General features: G+C 35.3%; 2 protein-coding genes across 3 annotated transcripts in view; both read right to left on the reverse strand.

The window, feature by feature from the left end:
- Positions 1-260: 260 nt before the first annotated feature.
- On the reverse strand, positions 261-8,963 carry LOC128546087 (beta,beta-carotene 15,15'-dioxygenase-like). 2 transcript variants are annotated; one of them, XM_053543964.1, is made up of 4 exons: positions 7,918-8,962; positions 6,218-6,319; positions 3,906-4,017; positions 261-3,659 (listed from the first exon to the last, which is right to left on the reverse strand). In XM_053543964.1, exons 2-4 carry the CDS (start codon positions 6,281-6,283, stop codon positions 3,499-3,501), a joined length of 339 nt encoding a protein of 112 aa, XP_053399939.1. In that variant the 5' UTR covers positions 6,284-6,319; positions 7,918-8,962; the 3' UTR covers positions 261-3,498. The 2 variants fall into 2 exon arrangements, with proteins under 2 accessions (XP_053399939.1, XP_053399941.1); XM_053543966.1 differs by having other exon boundaries at positions 6,218-8,963.
- Positions 8,964-13,414: 4,451 nt separating this feature from the next.
- LOC123542144 (uncharacterized) overlaps positions 13,415-17,016 on the reverse strand; it is a 69,990-nt gene continuing 66,388 nt past the window's right edge. Inside the window, exons 5-6 of the mRNA XM_053543951.1 lie at positions 14,243-14,313; positions 13,415-13,565 (exon numbers count right to left, since the gene is read on the reverse strand). Coding sequence (XP_053399926.1) covers positions 14,269-14,313 — 45 coding nt within the window. The 3' untranslated portion in view covers positions 13,415-13,565; positions 14,243-14,268. The remainder of the gene's footprint in view (positions 13,566-14,242; positions 14,314-17,016) is intronic.

Consider the following 17,016-nt stretch of genomic DNA (forward strand, 5'->3'; position numbering starts at 1 on the left):
GAATATTGTTTAAACAATGAAAGCATACACTTAGAAATATTAAATTATCATGAAAAGTAATGCAGTACAACCATATTGTGCCTCAATTTCATTAATGCTACCTTATCATGAAAAGTCCCATTAACATCAGATAAAAGTACTGGGTATTATTATCAAAACATCCTTGCCCATATGTTGGGAGAAAGGCGAAAAAATAATGAAAAGGGTAACAAAACTAACAAATATATGTAGCTGCAATTTATTTACAATGAATAATATTAATGGACATACTTTGATCAATTTGTATCAGGGAAGTAATAACATTAGTGACAGCTTTGATCATTCGCAACTATAACTCAAGGGAATGACGTAACTATTTATCAACAGCGCATATCAATATCAGTTTTTTTGTAAAACTGGAACGCTTAAACATCGTTATATAAATGGGATATTTATAAATTATATATGTATACATTAACTGTAACAGCAATTTTGCAGGTAAGCAGCTTGTCTCTTAGAAGTAAGTATATCATATAAATAACAGGTCTTACATATATGAATTTATATTGATGTAAATTTTTAGCTGCATTCTTTCTTAAGCAATGTTATTCTTCTTTTTTCTTGCCCTGAAGAACAACAAAATTAAAGTTTCAAACTATTTAATTCCAAAATTGTGACAATTGCAATGTGCACGTTAACTACACTTTTCTGAACAAATGTATCTGATAGAAACTTAAGAGTATCATAAGTATTGAAAAAATACGGTCTCAGTACATCTTTTCTTGCATAATAATCGGTCTTCTTTGAAATTAACTTGTTTCACGTTTGATTAAAATTCGCCTTCGTGTTTCTGTATAATCACCGTACTACTCGCTTGTTTCAGTGCAAGATAGAAATATTTGTATTTATTAAATATATATATATATATTTTAATTTTAGCTCAATTATGGTAAAACATTAAATAAATAGATGATAAACGTTTGTTTGCCCGTATGATCATACTATCTGCCATCGAGTGATTACCAGACACAATATTTTCACAAGTAGCGCAGTGAAATATAATTTGTTTCTGTTGGGTATAACGTCGTACCGACACAATTATAGGTCATATGCGACTTCCGAGCTTTGATGGTGGAGCATTACTTCATCACGATCGGGCACCTGGGTAGAGCCATCGCACCTCCGTAAGCTAGCTGGATGGCTTCCTCACTTGAAGAATTCAACGCCCCGAGTGAGGCTCAAACCCACATCGGTGAGAGGCAAGTGATTTGAAGTCAGCGACCTTTACCACTTGGCTACGGAGGCCCCTGCAGTGAAATATAATCTTATATATGATCTTACATGTAAAACAAAAATAATGCTCTTACCGGTTCATGATCCAAATCTTACCAGATTTGTCAGCACAACGTCACGCGCAACATCGTAACGTCACTGACAATATCATAACGCCGCGCGCAACATCGTAACGTCACTGACAATATCATAACGTCACGCGCAATATCGTAACGTCACTGACAATATCATAACGTCGCGCGTAATAGCGTAACGTCACTGACAATATCATAACGTCACGCACAACATCGTAACGTCACTGTCAATATCATAACGTCGCGCGCAACATCATACCGTCATTGGCAACTTCATGGGATCACAATTTTAATGTTTGAAAATGTTAATTAAAATTTTCTGATATATATTGATTTCTCTTTCATGAAATGTTATGTATGTTTCCACTTACGAACTTGTATATGAAATAAAGTTTATCTTTGTCATATGTTTTAACACGAATTTCTGATTATTTAAAATTGAGTTTCGCTAGCGTTTACGTGTAGTTCTGTGCCAGAAAAATCATATTTAATATTTTCACTGCGAAAAATGCTTTTTATCCATTGATATTTTTCAATAATCCACTGAAAACGTAAAAATGTAGTTGATTGGAAGGAATGCATTAATTATATGAGGTAATGTGAATTCTATTCTACATTTAAGGGAGCTATTTTCTAAGATCTTATAAAACACTGAGACTTTTAATTAATCTTGATAATATTCGTATTTTTTTTCAGAATGGACGGTTCTGAATTCGGACTCAAAGCTTTGAACAGAAAAGTAATATACGATAATATTGTACTTATCTGTGTTATCAACACATTTGTGGTGATAGGATATTGTGGAAATATCTTGTCAGTATTTTTCTTTGGAATTAAGGAAAGACAACACACAAACGATGCACTTATAGCATTGTTAACCACGAGTAACGCTATTGCAAATATTGTTGCTCTAGGGGAGCTCGCAAAATACATAAACTACTTTACTTTTCACAATGAAATCGGATGCAAAGTGCATTATTTTCTGACACATTCTTTTACAAAGATTTCTGGTGTAATGCTTCTTTTTATTGCTTTGGATCGCCACCGGTTGTTATGCCACCCGTTCTCATGGCAATTAACACCAAAAATAATTTCAATAAGTTTATCATCTGTAGTTCTGTATTTAGTTTCTTCGTCCGCTGTTCAGCTTGGGATCGCTCATATTGAGCGTTTAGAAATAGTAAGGTATGACCACAATGGAACTGTACTCGAAGATTTGAAACGGGTGGAGCTGACGAGGGAAACAAACAGAACTGAACTTGTTCTAGATGAATTCGTGACCAATAAAACATGTCTGAAATTTGAATGCGGAAATATGACATCTGCAATAAATGGAACTAAGTTATCACATGTGAAAGAGTTAAATAAGACATCGGCGCACGCCACATTCATGACTGCACATGTTTGTACAAATATGGGTAGATTAAATGAAACAGATGACATAATACGCGAAATATTTAATGTTTCAGACCTTGTAGTAACCGTAACTTCTTTTTTATTGATACTGTACTGCTATGGTACCACTGTAAAAGTCATGTTTGACCACTGGAAACAAAGGAAGAAACTTTCTAGACAAAATAATGAAAGGTTCCGCGCAGACATCAAAATAACTCTAATGACTGTGACTATTACTGTCATGTCGCTGCTTTCTTTCACTCCCTATTATGTTGCAAAAGCCCTCCAAAACAGAACTCTTGTAAGTAGCGATCAAATTAGATTAAGAATTATCTTAGCGAGCTACATGATAAACAACACAGTCGACCCGTATGTACTTCTGGCGTTCATTCCAAATTTTAGACGCTTTGTCAAGCATCTGTTCTGTTGTGGTGGCAGTAAGAGGAGTTGCACAAGACCGCCTCAGCAAGAAGAAATCACATCATTTCAATAGTGCACAACTTGCAAGCATGCATGTTAGACATAATGAATAAAACTGCATTAATATATGTGTGGAAGTGATTTATGAGGCAAGGTATTTCCAGCATTCTCCCGTTGTTATAGAAACCATTGTTCCTATGAGCTACACTTACGGCCAAAGAATGCCAAAATAACAGCAGATATTTTTCAAATGCAGTCTTGAAGTATAATATTCAGTCTAATGTTATTGGAATAGGAATACTCTTTTGTACAATTTTGCCAAACAGCAAGTTCATTTTCACTGATTAGTTTTAAACATGCCATGGAAGCCATTTGTAAATCGTGAAACATCAAACTCTGCTCTGGCAATTTCTGTCATAGATTTTGCATCTAACATCAACAGGAAGGCGTTCTTCCCTTTGTCAAACTCAGAATTGTTCACGCATGATAACAACACACCTGGAAAATGATATTCAGTTATTAAAATTGAATCAAATGTTAAAATAGTTTGACTTTAAAAGTTAGATTTAAAAAGTAAACAGAAATTCATATATCACTTGATAGTTTTAATATATCAAAGGCATTTCACCCAAATCTTGGTTAGACTATCCAAACATTTTAATTCAAATCTTCAAATCCATACAGAATATATATTTAAAAATATCATTTTTTTTGGTATTTCAATGATATAAAAAATTACAATACCATCATCTTCCTCTGTACCGTCGGGGTTAGGTACAAACACTGGTTCTGATGGATAGCAATTGTCTTCACTCCATTCCTTGAATGTCTTTGTGTTGATGTCAATCTTCATAACCTGAAAAAGATCTTCATCTAAAATAATCAATATATTTACCGGATACCAGGTTGATTAACTGACCGACAGTGCACACAAGAAGTGTTTATTTACATGTCGTCAGAACTAAGTTTTGACTTAAGCCAAGTAAAGTGTTGAATACATGTAGAAGAACATAGAGCATTAAATGTGATCCAGCGATTTATATATTAAGGAGACATGTAATAAATTCCATTCATGATACCCACGATTAACGTTTGGTTAACCATTGAACACAAGAGCTGTCGGAGGACAGCAACGCTCGGCTATTCAACAGCCTTGTCAATTGAATGAATATAAAAGTCGAAAAAGGGACATAATTTTGTAACATTGCAAAACAGGGTTATGGAACCTGTACAGTGCATATCAGCTCATGACAATGGAAAAGTGTGTGAAGTTTCAATCCTTTCCCATTAGTAGGTACTGAGATATCAGCTTACATACAAAAACTTAACCAAAAACCGCTAGGTAAAACAGGGGCATAATTCTGTAAAAATTCAAATTAGAGTTATAGAACCTATACATCATGACAATGAACAAGTGTGTGAAGTTTCAATCCACTCCCATTAGTTGGTACTGAGATAGTAGCTTACATATAAAAACTTAACCAAAACTGCTAAGTGAAAAAAGGGGCATGAATTTGTCAAAAAGCAAAAAAGTCTTTCTTTGAAGCTGAGCGAATGTTTAATATTTCAGTAATTTCTTAAATTTATTCATCTGATATTTCATAGGATGTGTTGTAAAATAGCGACAAACGCTACGTCTCATTTTTTTATTTTCAGCAAAGATATTTGTAAACCATGCGTAAATTTATCAAAGGTATGGTGTTTATCTTAAGGTGATATTCATGATTTTGTTTCATTTCACACTTGGGTACATACATAAGCAAATATAAACTCAAATAATTAAGACCCGACGAAATCTAGTGACTTTCATCCCCCACAATCATTCTGATGATAGTGGTATAATCAAACCAATATGTTACAAGATGACGGATGGAAAATTGTAGGCTATCCTTTACTAATGTGTTCGCATCATTTCATCTGTTAGCTCTGTTAAACTACCAAAGAAGACCTAAGGCGAAGAACTCTAGATTGACCAATGAATCGAAGCCAAAATAACAGCAGTGGTGAAAAGTGGAGGAAACACTAAATCGTTCCATTTCCCAACAAATGATCAGGCTGACAATATATGACATTCATTTGTTAAAAAAATTCAAATCCATAGGCGTAGGAGAAGCCTGTAATTATGAGAGTGTGGATGGGGGGGCAGCATAATTATGTTTTTCTCAGAAAAAAGTAGATAAAGGAAAAAAGTCAATTTAGGAGAACATTTAGATGTACTGATATGGATTTGATGTAGTGGCAGTTTTTTGGTCGTCTGAAAAGCTTCATGGAAATTCTGGGTAGGTTTAGCTGACCGGCACCCCTTGTCTACCCCCTCCCCACACCCCCTAACTTTGAGTTAGCTCCTGTACTATTGTAAATGATATAGAACATTCACACTTTTCTCTTGCAACTAACAACTGTTTTGTCGGCCCTTCTGAGGCCCTGTCAGGAAAGTTTTGTTGCGTCAAAATTAAAAATGTATTATTTTCAATCATTAAAAGAATCTATACCAATATTTTTAGTGCGGAAAATTTTATATAATGTGAGTTGTTTGTTTGTATTGTTTTAGGTTTAACGCCGTTTTTCAGCAGTATTTCAGTTATGTAACGGCGGGCAGTTAACCTAACCAGTATTCCTGGATTCCGGACCAGTACAAACCTGTTCTCACACAATGTCGTTCACCATATTGTCACGGAGAACATACGCCCCGCGATATTTTATGCTTTACTCATTTCGGAGCATCTCCCTGCCTCTTCGGGCACCATTCACCGGAAATAAACTTACACAACGAGCAGCTATCATCAAATATAACTGTAACAAGTTAAACTAGTCGCAGTAAAGCTACCACATCGGAACGGATCCTGGTTGAGCTCGAACCATTGACCACCCTTTCCCCGAGGATGTCTAAACCACTAAACCAATAGGCTTTGGTGTGTATCATACGAAATAGTTTTCATTCCAAGACAAAAGTGTTGGGATGAAATTATTAGACCATTAGATTATTCGTATGTTTATACCAATTCAAAAGTTATTACACAAGTTAAATGTTTTGCAAATGTAATTAAAATACTTACTGTGTTGAAATGTGTTCCTTTCGGATGCCATCCTACCCCGTAAACATATCTATACTTTTTTGCCATTGAAACGAGGATAGTTTATTTGCGGGAACTCCATACCTAAATAGATACTTGTGATAGTTAAATACAGAAATGAGTACAATCTAAGTTTTCTGCTGTAATAAGTTTTACAGAAATTCAATTCGACATTTTTATAATTGTAAGGCCTAAAAGCAGGTGCTTTACACGAGCCTCGTGTAAAAACTGTTACAGATAATGTCTCAAGTAACCAAACCAAACAAGCACACTGGAAGACGGTTAACTATCCTAGAGTACACAATATCGACGCACCTAATAAACACCACGGCATATAAAGCTTTAAATATTAAGAGTAACTGAAAAATATACGTTTTCATAAATTTTGTGCGTCTTTCTTCATTTGGACATGCTTTTGCGTAAGCAGTCTGGCAGTATTAACTAAAACAGTGTATTGACACATGTTAATAAACATTGCCGAAACAAGAGTACACAGAAACGACGCACTTTACTTGTTTAACTTTTACTTCTTGTATAACCAATGCAACATTCACCAAAAATGTGATAAAGTTCTTTTTTAAAAGCTTTCCTCAACGCATTTGTGTTTCATTACATTGTATGACCTATCACTGATCATGGCTTTGCTCTGTTAAAAATAAAAGATGATTTTGCCATCACCTGCTTGAAAAGGTCGATAACTAACATATTATAAGCCAGCACAACTTACTTAAGTGCGGAATTACAACAATAACAAGAGCTGTCCGTAAGACAGCCAAGCTCGACTATTCGAAATATTGGCCCAGAAGCAGGAAAATATTACCCAAAAAAGTTAAATATCAAAAGAGTCTTAAGTTCAAAAGGGGACATAATTTGACCAAAATGCATATCAGTTATGGGATTTGCAGCTATCAACTAGTTTTATAACCCCGAAGGCACATGTCAAATTTCAATTCAATATCTGCATTATTTTTGGAGATAGAAACTTGCATGTAAAACTTTAACCAAAATTTTCTAAGTTCAAAAGGGGGCATAATTTGCCCAAAATACATGCCAGAGTTATGAGACTTGACCCAGTGAGGTTGGTAATTGATATAGAAAAAGAAAAAATAAGTTTCAAATCTATATGCCTTTTAGTAATAGCTGTATGTACTTGCACGCAAAACTTTAACCAGGATTTTCTAAGTCCAAAAAGGGGAATAATTTGCTCAAAATACATGTCAGAGTTATGGGACTTGACCCAGTGAGGTTGGTAATTGACCTAGAAAAAGAAAAAATAAGTTTCAAAGCTATATGCCTTTAATTGATGGCTGTATGTACTTGCATGCAAAAACTTAACCAAGGTGTGACGCCGACGCCGACGCCGACGCCAGGGTGAGTAGAATAGCTAGACTATTCTTCGAATAGTCGAGCTAAAAATTATGAAATTTATGACTTTGTCACTTGAATGCCGTGTGACATACACGAATACAAGGTCAAAACAAATATGGCGTCAAAATCAATGATGTACACGACGATGCTACTTGAAACGTGTATAATACAGATAACTGAAATATTAAAAACATTGTTATAATTTTATGCTAAAATGTCTTCTGGCAGTTTAAATGAGAAGACAGTGCCGACAAATATTAAAGCATACTGCTCTAAACAAGCATGTAATGGAAATGCCAGCAACTAAAGCCTACCTGTGTCAGCAAGTGTCTCATAAGTACAATGCACTGTGTCGTCTGCCGTCTTTTCTGCTTTGGCTTCAAACTCTGTTAATTCCACCAAGTTTTTGTTGCGCTGCGTCTGGATATATAGCAGCAGATATTTTTGCGGATGGGACCTCTATAGCCGTGTGGTTACGGTCGCTGACAACCGATTACTTGCCACGAACTGATGTGGGTTCGAAACCTCGCATGGGATGTAGAAATCTTCATATGCGGACGCTATCAATCTGGTTTACAGAAGATTGCTAGTTGTATCCGCTTGAAATAATTCCTTCACCAGCAAAAGCTGTAAAAATCGCTAAGTAACCCAAGTTGTGGTAGTCAGACTTTTAGCCCAGTGAAAAAGTAGTTAAAGCCTATATTCACAGATCCAAGATGAAACATTCAAAATAAATAGGACTGGACATACATCAAAAGAATGATAACAGGCTACTCTCAAAACTACTACGTACATTATGTTACTACATCTTCGGTGTAAGCCTTCATTTTCAAGAAAATGTTAGGAGCTTTTGGTAATGTGCTTCTAATCACTACAAGATTGTGGGGTAGGGATGGCTTACTCCGCTTGCACATCATTGATACTAATTATTCTATTACAACCACGGGTTGCGCTATTCATATGCATTTTGTTTCGCTTGAGCATACTCCTTATAAGAAATAAGGCAAAATGTAATAGCATATGACATGACGATATTTCCTGAAATTGAAAGATTTGAAAATTTCCTCGCTGCGCTCGCAAATCATGATTACATAATAATTACATTTGGTAATAATCTAGTAGCAAATAAAAAGATCTGCTCACGTAGCATAATATTATTCAGAGGAATAGATATTTCTTTCCAAGCATTAAATTTTCAGCTCACTTTGCTTCCGTGTCTTCATTTAATATCCTTTATACCAAAGGCCATGAACAGAGACAAATAGTCATGTTTAATATCTCCTTATATACATCACGCAAAAATAGACTTTAAAAGTATAAAAAAAAGTTCAAGCTCCTCCACCGCCCCCCCCCCCTCCCACCCCCAAACTTAATGTCTGTGCTCTGCTAACAACACACAGGAATTGTAAATTTACATCACTGCTCCTATAATAAAATATACCTGTTGGTTTACTCTCAAGGGTAGAACATATCGGCGAGGTTCTGGTGCGTCAATCTTCCTCCAGTTTTCCTCACATTGTGCCGAGGTTAGATCTTTCAGATATACGTATTTAAGTGCATCCTGGGACGTAAGTGCGCAGAAGTCCAGCACAATGTGACTTTATAAGAAACAGACATTAAGATACTTTTTTGCTTTTTCTTCTGCTTCGCTAAAAACGTATTGCAGTACTTCTTGGCTAAGAATTTTTGTCAAAAAAAAATCACATTTAAAAGCTTTTTATTTATGTTAGTATTGCATTAAACTCTGCAACTGATAACCAGTATTTTAGCACTAGCAGGAATTAATCCAAAATTTACTTCGTTAGAACATGCAATGCCAAATTATAAAAAAAATTCAAAGCACAGGAACTCGACACTTGGAACTTGTTCTCCTGATACATGTTTAGAAAATAGATTTCAAGAAATAAAGTGCAGAAATATTGTAAGGTAATTCATCATACCTCCATTTTCGTAAGCGTTTATATGATGAAACACCATCAGCGGGTCTGCCTCGTATTTGATGCCCGGGTTCACCTCCTCACCTGTTTTCTTGTCAATAATGCGAAATCGTGTCTGAAATTCACAAGGAAGCAAAGATGAATTAAGGATCATAAGCACAAATGAATATAAATATGTCAACTAATGATAAAATTTCAAATCATAAAAGTAACTGTACTTGAACATGCTGAATATTTCAGAACTGACTTTTGCAATGTTTGACATAAATTCGAACTACGTGTATTATAACATGATTATCGGGCAGGCAGAACGGCTCTTCCCTTTGTCATTCTTTTTGTGTAATATCATACAGATATATGCAAATTCGACCCAGTATCTCATGTTTTTTAATAAATTACTTTCATTGTTACTGCAAGCCTGACATCACAATAGCTCTCTTGGCTAAGGCAAATTCTCTAGGCAACAGAATGTGTGAAAAACGAATGTTTTTTTGTTTACCTTAATAGTAGAGTGCCAGTCGAGGGAATCACTTATAGGGGCTCCACGTAGTTTTGCCGTCAATATTTTCAGTAGATTTAGAAATATCGGCTGTTCAACATACACATAGTAATTATCCGTCATCCCGAAACTGTGTATATAGTTTACACTCATTTTCCCAGAGTATTCTATTGATGAAATAACCTGTCCTTTCGGAAACTCGTCGGTGTTCTCTTAGAAGAAATAAAATAAATGTTTTAGTTGATTTCTTCAAAGTACCTCATTCTACGTCTCTTCATCTGAATAGTGCAGAGACGAACAGTATCTTCTCGAATGACACTCATACTCCTCTTGTATGTTAATTTTTATCTGGTCGTCTAGGGCGATTAAAGTAGGCTAAAAACAGTATCTAACTTAAAACAATAACATTAATGAAGATAGACTAAAATAAACAACTTCACACTGTCAGGTATTATTCATCGTGCATAAACGAGATAAAATGTTTCTGAATTACAAATTTCATAGGTTTCGAAGTATTTTGTCAGTTTTAGATAAACATACACACACACACACGCAAGCACGCACACAGATATATAAAGCGTCTAGCAGTATTGACGAGAGTCTTTCTTCTTTTTTTGGGAGTGGGGGGGGGGGAGCGGGAGGAGCGGGGGGGGGGGGGGGGGGGGGTTAACATCGCACCGACACAATTATAGGTCATATGGCGACTTTCCAGCTTTGATTGTGGAGGAAGACCCCAGGTGCCCCTCCGTGCATTATTTCATCACGAGCGGGTACCTGGGTTGAACCACCGATATTCCATTAGCCAGCTGGACGGCTTCCTCACATAAAGAATTCAACGCCCCGAGTAAGGCTTGAACCCATATCGATGAGGGGTAAGTGATTTGAAGTCAGCGACCTTAACCACTCGGCCACGGAGGCCCTGGTCTTTTTTAAACTGACAGCGACCGGAGAAGCTGTATGGTTTGTTCTCTCTATATTCAGTTTGATAACAATTTGAACGAACATTATATTTTACCAGTATTGCATACCTTTCTTTGGAGGAAATTTGATGATACAGATTTTTGGTCTTCCTTTGTAAGAGTTTCCGATATTGTGAATAGTTCCATCAGCGTCGTAGTGAGGGTGAGCAGTAGCTGAGTTAACCGCCACATACTGAGCCAAAATATACCTGCATGTATACAAGCATAACACGTACAGTAGTTACCATTTAAATCTGTACTTTTTATTGTTATACTAATTCAAGATATTACTAAAAACTACAAAAAGATGGTTTAAAGACACACCACAACTGTATTCTTTTGTATTTCCATAATGGTACTTATACGTGGTTTGCATGAAAAACTGAGAAGTAACTAGTTTCTAGCTACAAATTGACAGCGACATATATAAGGCCAAGACAATGTGTATAATGTCTAATATATCATTAAATTAATGTAGCAGTATGCACAGTACTTGATGCATTAAGGTGAGTTTAAGCCACACTTTGTTTCTATAGTGTAATATAATATCATTCTATGTTTTTAAAACTACATGAGTATACTCGAAAGAAAATGGCTGAAGTTTGCTGATGAATTTGCGAAAACACAATAATCAGGGAGGACCTAAATTTTGCACATGCCATCTTGTAGAATAGCTGTATTATACCAGTATTATTAGAATGATTTGCACGAAGTTCATGCAGTAGGAAAAAGTAGGCCATTAGGTCGTGATGGTTCTTTAAAAGATTAAAATGTACGTGCTTGTATTGTTAAAATAGTATCGTTGGCCATAAATTACTGTCTTTTGATCATAAACAGATGTCTGATAAGCATAAACGGTGTACTGCGACCTTAAACTGGTATCTGGTGGCCTTGTCACCTTAAACTGGCGTCTTAAATACATGTACAATATAACTGATGTAAATATTAAGTATCTAGGTTCTTGCAGTGATTTTGATTTAATCAATGACTTATTGAGAGCTTCTAAAACAAACTGTTTTCAATTATGTTTAAGTAAGTTTCTGAATTAAATACTGTATACTTCGGCTGTCCCCGGGAGAGTTGAATTTTCAAAGATTCTTCTCTCATTTGAAAAACAAATGTCTGTCTTTACAGGAAAATGTTTATATGAACATATGTCATAACAAAGATGAAACTATATTCATAGAATCTAGATATAATTGCTCTAATAACTTACCCTTTCTAACGTCTCATGAGTGGTTGGATCTACTCTTATGATAAAATTAGTCTCTGTAGAGGCATACAGTTCGTCTTTTAAGGGATATAAGTTGACATTTGTGTTATCGACGTCTTTGTCTACCGTGAAATAGCTTAGAAATCTGAAATTGCATCACGTTAAAGTAACTGAAATACCTGATACTCAGAGAGTTTAGCCAAACAACACCGAGTTCAGCTGACGTGTTTATGGAATTGGATGGAAAAACAGTTATATTTTTACAGGTGATAAATTGCATGTCTAAAAAGAATACTCAGTAAATGTACATCTGCTGAACAAGCTACTATAAGGAAGTACAATAATTAACAAGTACAATAATTTACTGTAGTTTTCTTCTCCATTCATTATAGTATAACTACAATGCTAACAGTCATTTTCTTCTCCAGTTTTACTTTGTATTTTCAGCACTTGTATTGCTACAAGTTATACCTAATTTTGAACACAGCTGCATACCTTTGAAATATATTTTGACAAGGGTCAGGAACGGGCAAAGTTCCGAATCCAGAGATAACAATTCTTTGTGCCGCCACATTCTTCTTATATGACTCGCTTTTCAGAAAGCGATTCTGGTAGGTCACTTTCTTCTTTTCTACATAAGATATCAACATTTACACGTAGAGATACTTGCTTGCTTAAAAGTACATTCACTTCTCCATTTTATGTAATGAATGATACACCTTTTGTATGGATTGCAACTTACTAAAAGCTTACCTCACTTACAACTTGAATTTGACAAACAAGACCAAATTCTATTGCCTTTTTTTGATTAATGTAGTCTTTAAAACTTTAAAGGGCTAACGGTCAACCTGATATATTTTATATACAGGTATTTTAGTTACTGTAAAACACATTGTATTCTTTCTTGTCTAACAACCGCTTAGCTCAGTCGGTCTACAGATCGCGGGATCGCAAGTTCGATTGCAAGTTTCGATTTGATAAAAGACACTGTGTCTGAAATCATTTGTCCTCCACCTCTGGCAATTCATGTGGGGAAGTTGGCAGTTACTTGCGGAGAACAGGTTAGTACTGGTATAGAATCCAGGAACACTGGTTAGGTTAACTGCCCGCCGTTACAAGACTGAAATACTGTTGAAAAAAGGCGTTAAACCCAAAACAAACAAACAAACAAACAAACAAACAACTTTGAATAAACTGATATACCTATGTGGAATCTTGTGACCATTGAAAGAGGATCGAACCAATGATTGTATTTGTACTCTCCAACTTCGTAAATACCAGGACCATTTCTATACAGACTACCACATATCCTTCCAGGAATATCTCCCGTAAATAATGTACCATTGTCATATACCTTTAAAGCAACAAACAGGAATTTATAAACAAAAATTATCTATTCCCAATCTGAAGCCCTTATTACAAAAAAACCTACCTTAGGTTGCACTCTTACTGATAGAGTTATGAAATAATGAACATTGAATTTTAACATATACTATAAAGTTCGAAATGCAGGTGGGTTCTTTTTTTGTTGATTTTAGAGCCAGGTACATTCACAAACACAAACATGCTATCTGGAAAATTCTAATTTGAAGGTGACATATATATCCCGATGAAATAGCTCACTTGAGCCGCGCCATGAGAAAACCAACATAGTGGCTTTGCGACCAGCATGGATCCAGACCAGATCCATGCTGTTCGCTTTCAAAGCCTATTACAATTAGAGAAACCGTTAGTGAACAGCATGGATCCAGACCAGACTGCGCCGATGCGAAGGCTGGTCTGGATCCATGCTGGTCACAAAGCCACTATGTTGGTTTTCTCATGGCGCGGCTCATTTGGGTAGAAACCATGATATTCTTTGCCAGTATAATAAATGATTTCAAAATATGTGTTATGTGTTATATGTATTTACAATGATGTAGAAATTACAAATTTGATCATACTATGAACTTGAATTCATTATCATGTTACAATATTTGTGCTAATGTAATAATCCACAATAGCGGTATAAATCGGACTTAAATAAAATACCTGTAATTTTCCCTTCGACAGGCTTTTCATGTTCGTCTTTGATTGTCTGGAATAACTTGTGCATCTTCAATCTGAAAACAAAATAAATATGCAATTGTACAATTTATTTTCATATAAATGAAGACGCATAGACTAAAATATTGTTGTTCTTATAAATTTGTATTCCAATTCATCACTTTTAAATCATTTCCAACTAATAACAAAAAAAAATCCTAATTTTTGTTGACATCCAAACTCAAAAGTCTTGTCCGTTGGCGGAGCAATATAGTTGTGGGCTAGTTTCCTAAAGTATGACGAAATAAAGTGGACCCAGTCACTAACACTCAAACCAAGAAAGGGCAGAGCAACGTAGTGGTTACTTTAAGTATGTGTCAGTCTTTTCTATTCAGCAGAAGGTGTGCACTTCCAACGAAAACATTTTGGAACTTAGTAAGTAGTCTGTTAGTAAGGTAATTAATTGATTGGGATAATTCAGGCATACTGCTTTTACTTAACTATGTAATGGCTCAAAACTTGCCCAGGCAGTATTTTGCCATGGTCCTGCCATGGTAGTAAATATGTTAATTTATTTACTAAAAAAATAACAAGGCGAATTCCTGTTGTTCATGCATAAGAAAAATGGAAGACCTTATTATATTTGAACCCGAATCAAGATCATGTCATAAAAGAATGAAACTAGATGCCCACAGGCAACATGTCGAGCCCGCCAGTTTTTAAAATAGATTATTAAGCAAAATAGAATCAAAGCAGTACATAACGAGAATTTATAGTCGGTTAAAAATCTCATCAGAGATAATGTTACTTGTCATTGTCTTTCCGACTCAATTAAAAAATCTTATCTTAGAATGTCAAATGTGGGCGTTTGCTTGATGTGAAGTTTCTCGATTGTTTGCCTACATATGTGTCTCCGATAAATGAAACTGTTTGATTTCTTTTAAGCAAAATTGAATCAAAGCATATCAACGGGACATTTGCGTCTCCTCCCGATGATTTTCATGTGTATAGTTCTTTTTCTTATCTCAAAACTGCATGGAAGTCGAAACAGCAGGATCTTAAGGTAGATACAGGTCTAGTTTCTAGCTTGGTGGACCCCACTGACTTCTACTGTTGTTTTAGCAGGGTCGGTCGTTTGTACAAACATTTTTAACAAGGTAGCGGAGTTTAAAGACAACAACCCATGAATAAATGAAGTAGGGTTGCAACATTATTAATGTTTTGGTGTCACGATTACTCGTCGTGACATCAGTACATTTTATTTCTAGGGTCGACTAAACAAGAAGTTGATTTCGCAGAAATGTGTAGAATTATACAATCCCCTTCTTCAAGAATTGTGAAAACTGGTGTATTTAATATGTGATATCGTGTTAAATTTTGAAAAATAATAAGATTTTTCTATTCTACTCGATACTTTGAACCTAGCTAAATAAAAATACTTTTTAAAGTATGTCTTCTAGCTTACAGACTAAGTTAAGAGTAAGATTCTTATTTGTCAAAACATTATTCTATATATCTGAAAATTGTGTTTTTGATTTGTGGAAGGCGACAAAATGGCTTTTCATTAAAAAGTAGCCTTATTTTTAATACATAACGATTTGTCAAGAAAACATTCACTCAAACATTATACGTACAATAGACTGGTGAACATAGAAAGTAGTATTGATTAGGTCAAGAATGTGTATTATTTGTTGTTGCCTGCTGCCAACTGCTTTCGAATTCTTAACCTTTCTAGAACAGTCCTCACTTATATCAATCCTGCTAGAACAAATCATGATTCTCGTTTAATTTATCTATTAAGCCTCACAATTTAGCAAACAGTCATGGGAGATGAGCAAATTTAAAGTCTTTGCGATCTGATTATTTGGAGAATGATCTTGGAGTTAACTTTTGAGGTGTTGAATGTTTGGAGTTGAACTTTTCTGTGTGTTGTGCCTGCAGTAAGTGTATTCTGATACTGTACGATGTGCATTTCCTGTAGTCTTCTGATTTTACAATATTATTTTCATATCCTTCTAATTTGCGCTTATAATTGATGGGTGTAACCAGCATTTATTGGTTGTGTTGAATTAAAATTTATTTCATTAAGTTATGAGTTCATATAAAAGCAGTTTAAAAAATCTAGTCTACATGCATTCGGCGGTACAAGTGCGTTAAAAAACGGCCGCACATTTTTTTTTTACCAGTGCGTTGTATTGTTCATGATATTTAATTAAATTACGCTAGAATAGTCTGTGCTATGTGTCGGGGAAGTAATTTCTGGCGCAGTTTAAATTATGGTAAATAAATATATCAAGTGTTTGAGAGTTTTCCTACATTACACTTCAATAAAATAAGGTTGAAATTTTTGCTATGTAAATGGCTGTCATTCAATTAAACTTGACAAAGGGACATGTTTAACGTCCAAATGTTAAAAGGCGCCCTGTGCAAATTTAATGTTATTGCACTAACTTCTTATCAGAACCACATGTTTTTCGAAAGGTTTCAACCTTTCTGTGCTTTCAGCGCTTTGATTGTATTTTACGTTGTCTACCTAGAGGCGGATATCGACAAGTCAAAAAAATATAACGATATTCAACTCTCGAGTACAATTATTTGGACTAACCGGACAGGCGATTCCGGTAATTTTCCCCATGCCGGTAAAACGCATCCGGCACCCCCATGCCAGATGACTCTCGTGCTGTTAATGACAAATAGCGATTCATGCATTGATTATGTATTGTTTTTGTAAAACGAAAAAATCAGATACCCTGATAGTCTCACTCCGTTCCCTTTAGTAT

This window comes from Mercenaria mercenaria, chromosome 1 (assembly GCF_021730395.1).
Source record: "Mercenaria mercenaria strain notata chromosome 1, MADL_Memer_1, whole genome shotgun sequence".
NCBI classification, from domain to species: domain Eukaryota; kingdom Metazoa; phylum Mollusca; class Bivalvia; order Venerida; family Veneridae; genus Mercenaria; species Mercenaria mercenaria.

Bases quoted from the DNA above. Each gene is read 5' to 3' on its own strand.
- LOC128546087 (XM_053543966.1), bottom strand. From the start codon at position 6,283: ATGGCAAAAAAGTATAGATATGTTTACGGGGTAGGATGGCATCCGAAA. The intron at 4,018-6,217 runs GTAAGTATTTTA...GATCTTTTTCAG, and splicing joins AAGGAACACATTTCAACACA to GTTATGAAGATTGACATCAA. The intron at 3,660-3,905 runs GTATTGTAATTT...ATCATTTTCCAG, and splicing joins CGGTACAGAGGAAGATGATG to GTGTGTTGTTATCATGCGTG.